The sequence below is a fragment of the Perca flavescens genome, chromosome 8 (assembly GCF_004354835.1).
Source record: "Perca flavescens isolate YP-PL-M2 chromosome 8, PFLA_1.0, whole genome shotgun sequence".
NCBI lineage: Eukaryota > Metazoa > Chordata > Actinopteri > Perciformes > Percidae > Perca > Perca flavescens.
In genome coordinates, this window is record NC_041338.1 from 1,261,007 (window position 1) to 1,273,044 (window position 12,038).

Sequence of the window (12,038 nt, forward strand, 5' to 3'; positions counted from 1 at the left end):
CACCAGCCTGGCTGTCTCTGTGATGCTCTATACAGAATCAAACCTAATGGAATAAAGCTGTCTGTGGATAAGTGCCTCTTAGGAGACAGTTTAATTAGATTCTTCTTTTCTCCATGGCAGAGAAGTGATACGACAAACACAAGAATCTGTAGTGTCCCGATTAGTGTGAATAGGACAATCTTGCATTGCACTCATCATCAAGATTATTTAAACACAAATATGGTTGTATTTTGGCCATATCACATACACATTATCATGGCAAAAGCAATACAAATGGATGGAGGTGCACATTTATGCCAGCTAAGCTCCCTGGTGGTGTAGTGGCTAGGTCTCATTTCGCTAATGACTTGCGGCCTGAAACGCATGTATGCAGATAATATCACTTTTTTTGCATTCAAAGTGTAGTTCACAAGTTTGACATAAAATCTTACCAAGTGCAGCTTTAAATCAGCGTAGTGTACTATAGCTAGCTATGCTCTTACTACTTAGACTAAAAAAAGCTAACAAATCCTCTCAAAGCACTACAGGTGCACTTGGCTATGATGGGCTGTGCACTGTTGTCTTTTAAATTCTGGACACACCCTCTGACCCTCAAAGTCACTCATAGAGAGAAGAAACCATCTCTTAGAAACAACAGTGAGAGAGATACTCACATTTTGTCCATACAACAACAAAATAATAACTGTTTGCAAAAATACTGATGCACAACACTTTTTCATTAAGGTACCACCTAAAGGTTGTGTTTTCCTTGCCCACACTTTCACCTCTTCTCACCTTTCCAAATTACATTATTAACAGCAGCTCATATCATATAGACAGCGTTACGTCCTTTTCTGTGGAGGCGTGGGTGGTGGGGGTGCAGGCAAAGAAAGAGGAGACAGCAAACACAAGAATAACACTGCAAGAACAAAAACAGTTGCTTAAATCGTTTAAGTGCTGGGTGAGGGGGGGCAACACATGTTATTTTACAGTGGAGGAGGGAAAAGATGGCAGACAAAGGGATCCGGATGAAATAGATGAAGCAAAGAGAGAGCTGTCTCCACCTTGTTCATGAACTTTCCTTCCTGTTGCTGTCTCGTTCTACAATCTACCATGTCTGATCCGGAGAGTTAAGGTGTGTCTCAATTGGATACTCCCGTGAGTACACTATGTACTTAATTGTGTAGTGCGTACATTTCAACAGGGTAGTGTTGTCTCAAATCGCGCACGGTTGTTATGCACTGATCGAAAATGCTTCTACCTTTGCATTTTAATGGTAAATTGCAGCCGGGCAGAGCATTACCGCCACCTATTGTCGCCTGCCAAAATATTTATTGGCTTGCTGTATCACTATCTGAATACAGAATAGTAGTACTTACTGAATAAACAAGTGTATGAAGTACATTTGTAAAGTTCGGTGTTCGCATGTTTCAATCATGACCGCTGTATTTTCCTCGAAGTTTGAAAGAAACGTTGGTGGTCCTGTAGCTTGGTGTGGGCGATTTGAGACACAGCAGTAGTCACACCTTCTATCCTTCCCATTTTCCTCATACCCCTCCCCCGTCATTTCTTGGCCATCATCCCTTCTGTCTTGCTCTGTCCCTCTCCATCCCTCCACCCCCTCCCTCTTTCTAGGGCTGGCCGACTCCTCAGCAGGACACCTCCATAGTGTGGGTGACCGGGCCGACTCCCTCTGTGCTGTCGGAATGGGTGCAGGCCCGAGAGCGGGACCCGTCGATGGAGCTGGCGCTGGTCAGGGAGGCCGTCCTGGAACGAGCCAGGCGGGTCATACTGGCGGAGGGCACTGGGACGGGGAGGGGTGGAAACAAATCAGAATTCAGCATTACATTTTGGGAAAAAAAAGTGTGTGATCATTTGATATTGTGGAGATGTTGGGAGTACATGCTAATGTGGACAACTGAAAAATATCTTTTTGAGCGTGAGAAAAGGCAGCTGGCTGGCTCACACAACAGCCCTGAATGGTTAGAGTTGTTCATTAAAGAGCTCCTATTATACTTCTTTTCAGCATCTTATTTGTACTCTGGGGGTCTATTAAAAAAAGGTTTACATGCTTTGATGCAGGGCTGTAGTATTTGAGAAAATGTTTTCCATTATCTTGGACTTGTCTTGGACTCGGAACGGTCTTGGACTCAGCCATATGACTTACCAAATTTTCTTGTTGGTCTGGACCGAGTCCAGCACTTAATGCTCCTTTAAAACATAACCATTGATGAAGCGTGCTTGTTCAGAAAACAGGTGTTGGTTTAATTCAAAATCCATCTAGAACAGGCATTGACATTGGTCGCCTGGTGTTTGCCTGGCTGCATCATATACCGCAATTATCAGGCATCAATCATTTTCAGAATTCTATTTTTCGGTCATGACTGTCTCTCATTTGGACTCTCTCTTGACTCAGTCTCGACTAGTCCTGGGCTTTGACTTGTCTTGGACTCAACAAATTTGGACTTGACGACAGCCCTGCTTTGATGTTCAAAAAACATTGTTTCTCATTCCCATTGGTGTAGCTCTTCTGCCTGTCTGAGCTCTTGGCCCGCCTTCCTGAAAAGCCCAGTCTGTTTTGATTGGTCAGCTGGCCCACTCTGTTGTGATTGGTAAACCAAATTCAAACAAGCCACTGGGCGGCCTGTGCTTGTTCAGGCAGCACCACTGGGCAGCACATATGAAAAACTGGGCAGGTGTCCTCAATCGGTGACATCACTAATTGAGATATTCCAAACAGGAATGTGGGCGATGCGTTTTTAGGGAGTTGAGATAAGGAGAAAAAGCTCCATTTGGAGTGAAATATTTTGTTTTTTTACTTTATACATCTATTACATATACAATAAAACTAAATATAAAACTATATAACACACTAAAAGACGAGAAAAATAAAAAAAAACATAATAGGAGCTTTTTAAAGCTGTCAGTGTGTCTACACACAGACACATTGTCGGCATCATGCACTTTGTGTTATATGAAGCTTATTGTTATGGAATTGTATTAAATTAGCCTAGTTATTAATTAATAATCAATTAATTAATAGCAAGTGAATTGAGATTGTTTTGTCAACTGCTGTTTCCAAGGTTAGGAATTACACATTTTGCTCTATGTATCAATCCTGTTTGTGAATATGTTAAGCTTGAGGTTTAACAAAAGTATAATAATTCGTAAGAAATCTGTCGGATTCATGCAATAAAACAATACATTATTGATGTAATTGTCAAATAATTATTTTAGTCGGTAGGTAAGTTTAAAGCAGTGATGAATAAAAAAAGGTCTACAGTTGACATGGTTACCATGCCTCAAGCTGCATTAACTACCTCCGCAAAGAAGGTAATGTTTTCCGTTCCGTTTGTCCGTTTCTTTGTCTGTTTGTCTGTCAGCAGGATTATGAAAAAATTCATATGGTGTCGGAATAATCAGGAAAATGAGTTCCCGACTGGGAAAATTCACACTGCATAAACAATGTGAGTTAAGGTATGCCTTGGTGGAGGACTGCGCACTCCGAGTACCGTTGTTTTATGTAGCATTCATTTGGAGTCCTATTCTCATCCAACTTAAACATTTTTACTTTCCCTTTAGATCTGTTTTGGTCTCTACCAACTCCTGAAGAAAATATCAGGCTCTGAAGCTGCAACTATGTTATCCAGCTAGTTACAAACGTTGCTTTATCTGTTATTTGGCACTTTCGGGTAGTGTATGGGGGTTAACCAGAGCTACAAACAACAAAGAGCTACAAGAGGCTAAAAAGAAGTTGCGGGGAACTGCAGGGCTGAGGCATAATTCTTCACAATAAATGACTCCTTTCGCATGTCACACAGTAATTTGATCCATGTTAATATTGATTAGCGCAGCATTAAAGAGCTGATAACCTGGAATTAATTTGATTTGTTTGTTTTAGTGTTTCCACCCTGACCATAGTACAACTCAAGAAAACGTTGAATACCTTGAATGGTTTGAGCATGAACAATTTAAAACCCTGGCTCCAGCTTTAAGAGACCTGTATCAGTCCAAGGGTTGCTGGGTGAGTCTTCTTTGGTTCTAGAAAAAATGTCAAGCTCTGCTTTCATTGAGGCTGCAGAGTCTTTGTATGGTTTTCAACAAAAGCCCAGAGCCAAGTACACTTTGAATGTTTCATAATGTATACTTTGCTTACGTGGTTTAGGCTTAGCAGTTTAGCACAGAACGCGCATAACTCTGAGGACAATTGTTTTTGAACAGCATTTTGTGGTTAATTAACTTGAGTTCTGATTTGATGACAGAAACTAGATTTACTGTTATGTTGCCCATTCTCCTTTAAAGGCTAAATTTGTAATTGTCTAAGGTTGGTCGTCATTTAAAGACATTGTCGTTTGCAAACTTATTTCAAAAGGCTGTGCTCGAAGCTAGCTGAAGGCCATGCAAAGAGTAGTACTGGAGATGCAATGGCAAAGGAATGTGGAAAGAGGAAGTAAGGGCAGTATATTTTTCTGTGGGAGGAAAATATATTTGTAATAAAACAATGATGGGGGTTTAATGTTCTTGGGATAAAAAAAACAAACCACTAGAAATGACAGCAAATGTAAAATTGCCCAAAATAATGTATTCATAACCAAATAAAATTAAAATAAATTTCACAATGCCAATGTCATCGCACAGGGCAGCAATAAGAGGTCAGAGGATGAAGGGGGAGGAGGAAGTACCTGGCCCTCCACTCAACCTCCGATCCTTCACATAAGCGACTGAGAGAACGGGGCGGGGGGAGACAGAGGGCAAGATTAACACAGCTCATGTCCATCTGCATGAAACACATGACATCACAGCACACGCACATCACTACGATAACACAGCCACTGAAATAGTTATTAGAAATGATTGCAAGGGCAAAGACACAAACATATCAGATCACACTCTCATGGTACGTGTCCACAGTCAACGCATTTTCATGAACGGGTTCTTACGATATCGTACGAAAATGTATGCACACCAAAACGTATGATATCATATGAAACTAGGAGACTGCTGGCCGGTCATGTGATGCCAGCTGGTCAAGTTCTCTAGTTTCTAGTTGTTTAAGCTGCTACAGAGCTTTGTGACGCTGGGTACAGACCTCCGTCATAGCTCGGTCGTATCAGCTGCAGTTAGTAGACGTGTTTAGCCGCTACAGAGCTCTGCGACGCCGGCTACGGTGCTCCGCATGGTGCTCCGCATGGTGCTCCGCATGGTGCTCCGCATGGTGCTCTGTTGTATCAGTGGTAGTTGGTGGTTCAGTTACCTGAGAATAGTTGATTTTGAGCTGGGTACAGAGCACCGTTTTGGCGGACATTGCGGTTAAGTTTAGGCACCCAAACCATTAGTACGGATTCAAAACAGTAACGGGTGTCGCCTCTGACTCTCTCACACACACACACACACACACACACACACACAGAGAGAGAGAGAGAGAGAGAGAGAGAGCGTCATACGAGGACGTCCAGCAGCTTCTTGTGCAGGTACTGCTTCAGCTTTGGATTAAAATACTCTCAAGAGACATGCATTTCCCCCGGGAAGCCAACTCTGCTCCCTGGCATCAAAGTCCTGTGTTTTAACACCCATCCACCTGAAGCCCCTCTCTACACTGCCAGCCGCGTTCTCATACAGCAGCAGTCAATGTGGTGCACAAAAGTGTTGAATAATTACGAATTATAATGCTGAACTTTTCGTAGCTGTTTTCATAGCTGTTTGAACGTATGGTTCATGAGAACAGGCTGCCACAGTGGCGTTTTCCGATGGCAGGGATCGCCCAGCTAACCAGCATTGGACGCAGTTTCTCTTTACTGCCCACTGACAAGCAAATAAAACAGGCTACACCCTCCTACAACCACGATGGCTGCACCTGATTGGACGGATGCTTCACTCGTGGGCTCTCTTTGAAAACAGACCAACATGGCGGCTCGTTTGGAAACTTTCGCATATTTTACAAAAATAGTTCTGCCACTGGGTTCCTGAAAACATTTAAGAGAGTGAGAAATAAGCTGTACAGCTGCTGAACCTGTGTTCACTTTAGATCGACAATGGTCAATTTAAAAGACTGACACCCCTCATTTGCAAAAAGTAGCCTGGATCTCACCTTTATGCAAATGAGGAGCGGGCAACTCCACTTAAATTGCTACGACGCTACCAGAATGCATTGCCACATGGACAATAAAATGGGAAACAACACTTGCCAATGGACACGTACCATCACTTACTAACTAAAGTCTAACTAACTTTTTCTGGATACTTACTGTAGCCCATTCCCTGCAGGAAATACTTGAAGGCTTCGGTCAGCTTCCCGGGCTGGAAAACAACACATCATTTTCATTTCACTGAATTTGGAGCCAACAATGTCATATGTGGATGATGCATTCACGGTCTGTCTGCATTTGATTGCACAGCTGCCTGTGGATTATGCAGGTTTGTTTGAGTGTTACCTGTGTGAGCTGGGGAAGTCCACCAGAGTCAGCCATCTACCACGAGAAGAGAGAGCAGCAATTAACCAAACTGCTAATAGCTCGCAACCAGACTGTACCCCCTCTTACTTTGCCTGCCTCTGTTCTGCAAGCAATAGGTAACTGGTGTTTTTTTCTTCCTATCTTTGCATCATATGTGGTGTAAATTATATATTGTAGGAGTTAGCTCTAAAATAATCGTATTTGAATTTTACATGTTTCGGCAGTATTGGGGAGTAAACTAGTTACATGTAACAGCGTTACATTATTAATTACAAAATAAAGGTAACTGTTACAGTGACTGGGAATTAAATTGCATGTACCTATGAAAATGTTCGTGAGTACATTGGGGGTTACATCTGAATATTTTATGTAAAAAGCTAGGCTATATGTTGAATAATATTCATTATTAAAATTATCAAACATCATCATGTTTTTCATGTGTGCGCAATGTATTCCTTTGCCATTTCCAGCCACAGCTGTTTAGTAAAGTTTGATACTATAATGATGCTTTCGATTGGTTCTGCTGTTTGAATTTGCAGCGCCGCCTGTCTGACAGTTAGTTGCATTGCCTCTCAAGCTGTCTGATGGAAATGGAAATGGAAATGCCCCTCTGGAAATACAAAAAAAAACAATTCATACATAAAATCTGAGAAGGGTTCAAAAATAATGTTTGCCAAAATGTCAATGTCCAACCTCAGGAAACACCTGCAGGTATGCAAGTTTAATTAATCTTAATTCATTTTAAAAACAGTTTGACAATAGTAATTGTTGAGTACTGCTGTAAGGTTAACACTGCCAGGTTTAAACATTTGAAAATGTAAGCCAGAAATACCAAGATGTCGTACTGCATCCAGTCAGATTTTGCAGTATGCAATCCCAAAACGTTCTCACTCCCAATCTGTCAAATAGGCTTGACGCTTGGTCAGTGGCTCTCAGCCTCAGACACGACGCAAAAATCACCCTTCAGCGTCTGTATGGGACGCACCGGGCAGAGCAGCAGCTCAACCGCGGCGCTGTAAGATGACGTAGTATTAAGAGAGGCAACGGTAGCGAGTAGTATGAAAGACCGAAATGCTGCATAAGGAGGTTGGTTGGGGTGGTGGATGGGTCAAACAACACAGGACTTTCCCCCAGGAGACCGGGGTTCATGTCCCGTTCTTGTCCCACTTGTCACTGAAACATACATTTTATAATCCCACCCACCATTTTTTCGTAAACCTAACTGTCCCATTGTTGTGCCGCATGTCAGTTAAACGTACGTCCTGACCCAGAGCGTCAAAAGTGACGTCAAGAGTCGCGAACAAGCGTGTTTAGATATGACGCTAAAGGTCTCCTTTATAACAACGCCAAAGGCACATGCCTAAGCATCCGTATTTTACGCAATGGGAATGAGAATGTGTTGGCAAGCCAGCATGCATTTCTGTCATATTCTAACCCATAATCCTTTGCAGCATATGAGCAAAAGGATCAAAGTTCAAGCCACAATGTTATAAAGGAAGTGTGTCCCAATTGTATGCATTCTGCATGCAACGGTACATACTTTGTTAGAGCTGCTGCAGTACGTACTAAAAGTAATGTCAATGTAGAATGTTTACAATGTTCAAAATTGAGCATTTGTTTAGCTTCATATTTTGTGTAAATTAGGACTGTTATTTATTTATTTTGCATAAGTAAAAAGTTGATTTAAATTCAAGTTGTGCTTGCACATCAAAACAGACTTTTTCGTGTAATGATGGAGTAGCTGAAGGTGAGATGAAGACAAATGGCTACCTTCAGGAAGGTGGTGTTGGTTGGGTCCAGTTTGGAATTGCACTCCACCTTAAGGACAAAAACAGCAGGTTGAACTGAATAAGGCCAAAAGCTAAAAGATGATCAGGACTCGAAGAGGATCTGTGGATGTACTGTATTTATAGTGCATACATGGAGACTATATCTGTGTGTGTGTGTGGGTGTGTGTGTGTGTGTGAGAGTGACCCAGATACTGCAGTGTGCTGCAGTGATGAGTCATCCAGGCAGGCTGAGAGCACAACCGCAGTGCACACACACACACACACACACACACACACACACACACACACACACACACACACACACACACACTTACAATAGACAGATGTGCACAGATACACACTCAACGCATGACCATCACACTTGTGTACACACAACACAGCCAGTGTCAAACACCAATGAAACAGGTTTTTGCTCGGCGCTGCGTTTAATCTTTAGTCCTTCACACAGATTTCCAAATTACATATTTTACTGCCCAAACATGTACTGGAAATATGTAACTATATACAACTCACATACGTATATTTACCCCATATCATATGTGAATAATGTAAAAAAAACTAAAGTAAAAACAGTGTAAAAATGTTTCGGTCCATACAGGTACTACACACAAAAGGGTTTAATTGAAACATGGCTTAAGTGGGAGCAAACCCAGCAGCCTCAACTGGTCATATCAGCGCATAAAAATATTAACATAACCTCCATCTGCCACATCCAAAAAAAAAAAACCTGTTCATCTCTCGCTTCCTCACACTGCTTGCCTCCATTCCTCTGTCACTTTCCATCTCTCCATCTTTCTCTGTTTCATAACAATCCTCCACACCCTCCCTTCATATGCATCCATCCCATTCTTCTGACGGACAGAGGAGGGATTTGATTTCAATTTGTACATGTGGCAGACTAACTGGTGCAGAAGCACACATATCTGGGCCACTTCAAACTAGGAAACCCCAGAGACGGAGCGATGCCATCTGGCTCCTGGATAACACACAAATTACACACACACACAAATAGTATCACAGGCATTACACACGGATGGACAGACAGAGAGACACACAGAGTCTCTGGGGCTGTAACAAGGTTGCAGTGAGAGTGAACCAGGTCTCTGCTGGCGGACCTATTTCAGTTTCACTAAATAAAGACAGACAGTCACCAACTGGAGTACAAGTGCAAAACACTTAACATGGCAGGAACAGAGGGAGAAAGGGAGGGTTTGCTGTTTAGAGCTTTAGATTAGGGGTGTCCCCGACTAAGAATTATCATAGTCCAATCAGAATTGTCAAGTCTTGCCTGTTGTCGAATGATTGTCGAATCATGTGGGTGGTGGGCCACCGCCGGTCACAGATCATGGAAAGTGAAACTTTAATCTGTCACTGGGCAGTTGAATTTATTTAAAAAGATTTACAAAAAGCTTCAAAGATACGAGACAAAACCTCAACGACCACCAGCAAGCACGGTATGTGGTCGGGCGACCTAGACTATAGAGAGTGAGTGTAATTAAAACAAAGATGTGAATCAGAGAAATAAAACATTTTCGCTGTTTCATCAAAAGAAATGCAGCTGTTGCAAGCATCTCACTATCACCACAGACCGTTTAGAATAGAGGATCTTTGCGTTATCCACATTGATATTTAGACATAACAAATTATGTATCCAGCCTGAAAGTGGGAAGTTAGGATGGAAGTACAAAGAGTCGTTGTGCTATGAAGATTATCATCTTCACCGTCTCATCTCGTCTCACTGGTGTGAACTGGCAGGTTTCAGAGCGATGGCAAAGTAGCTGTAAGATTCATGCCCTCTTTCGGCTGCGTGTGATAAATCCTTAGACACATAATTAAGCGAAAACAGTCAAAAATGGAGCATTATATATTTATCTGCCCTCATGTCATCATGTCATGTTTAGCAACACAAGCTAGAAGTTAATTTCCACCCATGTTCAATGTTCACTGTTCCTGTAAGGCATGCATAATCTATTTTCAAGAAACTGCGGTCTGAACTGGACTTTACGGCCGGGCGAAGATTTGACTGTGAGACTGGCAGTCAAATCAGCATATTTGACTTTTCGGGGTCACCCCTACTTTAGATAGATTTAATATTTCTTGGAAACAGGAAGAAGTTATATCAGTGCTCAGTGAGAAAGTTAAAGGAGTGAGCTAAAGAAAGAAGACAGCTGGGGAAACAGAGGCAACGCACGCTGAGAAAAAAAAAGAGTGTTTTAGAGCATCTGGATAAAGTCGTGCAGGGAGAAAGATGATGGACTCACCACTCCCTCCTCCGCCGGGGCGTTGTCTCCCACAACCAGCATCGCAGGACACCTGCAGAAACATTTTGACTGTTAAGACAAGTGGCTGGAGGCGGCCTCATGGTTATATGTTGAGTTTTAGGCCGGATTATTTTCAGTATTGATATCCATCCATCCATCCATCCATCTTTGTCCGCTTATCCGGTGTCGGGTCGCGGGGGGAACAGAATCATATTGATATGATTCTGCTAATTATTATTTTGATTGAGTGCATCATTTTTTTTATATTAATGAACATCCATTACATTCAAGCCATTGCCAAATGAGTTGCTACAAAGCTAATTAAGACTATCAGCTCCACACAACTATCTCTGGATTTCTCAGTGTGGCTATGTTCAGGAGATTGGGGTGTCCGGCGACTTTCGCACACAGAAACTAGAGTGAAGATCTCTTCTGAATGTTTTTTTAATCCCTCATGTCCTCCATGGCTACTAGCAACTGCGTGGAGGAGGAGGGGGTACGCGATCACGGAAGGCTTGCATCATGGACGCGCCGAAAGTTTTGTTGTCATTACTAAGAATTCCTCATGGGGGAGACAGGAACTATGTACTATAGCTTTAATCAGCTTGTGTAGTGGGGATAGGTTTAGGGTAGTCTGGCATTGCCCTAAAGGTCTGGAATTCCAGGATGGGAAAAAACGTGCTGTTTTTTTGGCATTTCTTTAAACCAATCACAATCGCCTTTGGTGGTGCTAAGCGCCGGACGGAGCAACAGTGCGGCTGCAAAATAGTCTGAGGAAGGAACTTGTTTTGGTGGAACATGTGTACGTTCAAAAGTAGTTTTAGTCGTGCAACAGGAAACTCAGATTGGACAGATAGTCTAGCTAGCTGTCTGGATTTACCCTGCAGAGATCTGAGGAGCAGTTAACCATAGTCAAATTAGTCAATAGTCAAATTCCAACACAAAGATGGACACCCGGTCAAAAATAGTGACCAGAGCAATCCCCGAAGTGGAACGTTATGCATATAGGCCCACAGGGAAAAGGTGACACCTTAAAATTGCTTGTTTTGTCCTACAGTCCAAAACCCCCAAATATTATATTAATTACCGTTAGTGTTTTCATCTTCATAAATGACTTAAACGATCTGGTCACATACTGAGTTTATTTACGGAGAGCGTTTATCCAGGTTATACAGTATGTATGGGAACCATTACCCAGGCTGCATCACCCTGTCAGGGTTCCAATTCGCAATAATGACAGGCTTGCTCTACATTATCCCACTTATTACACAACTTATCACACAACTAATGACGCAGCTAGCATAAGCTCACTGTGTTCCGGACACTTCCGACGCATCACAGTGTCGTGGACACTTGATCCGTGGAGCTCTGTATGAGCCCGAATATTGATTTGAAAATGGTCCGCCAGAGTCTATGATCAAAACTCAGTCCATGGCCAAGCCGTGTAATAGATGTGTATATATATATATATATATATATATATATATATATATATATATATATATATATATATATACATATTAATTTATATATATGAATTACATTTAACTCAATTA

The 12,038-nt window shown here is 42.1% G+C and overlaps 1 protein-coding gene across 6 annotated transcripts in view; it reads right to left on the minus strand.

The window, feature by feature from the left end:
• Positions 1-203: 203 nt before the first annotated feature.
• The window catches only part of ndrg4 (NDRG family member 4), a 78,173-nt gene continuing 66,338 nt past the window's right edge, over positions 204-12,038 (minus strand). For 4 of the 6 annotated variants that reach the window (XM_028585107.1, XM_028585109.1, XM_028585111.1 and 1 more), the window contains 6 exons: positions 10,483-10,534; positions 8,202-8,249; positions 6,411-6,446; positions 6,225-6,276; positions 4,662-4,700; positions 204-1,783 (listed from right to left, as the gene is read on the minus strand). In XM_028585107.1, the coding sequence (XP_028440908.1) occupies positions 1,629-1,783; positions 4,662-4,700; positions 6,225-6,276; positions 6,411-6,446; positions 8,202-8,249; positions 10,483-10,534 (382 nt within the window). In that variant the 3' untranslated portion in view covers positions 204-1,628. The remainder of the gene's footprint in view (positions 1,784-4,661; positions 4,701-6,224; positions 6,277-6,410; positions 6,447-8,201; positions 8,250-10,482; positions 10,535-12,038) is intronic. The other 2 variants (XM_028585108.1, XM_028585113.1) reach the window with 1 other exon arrangement.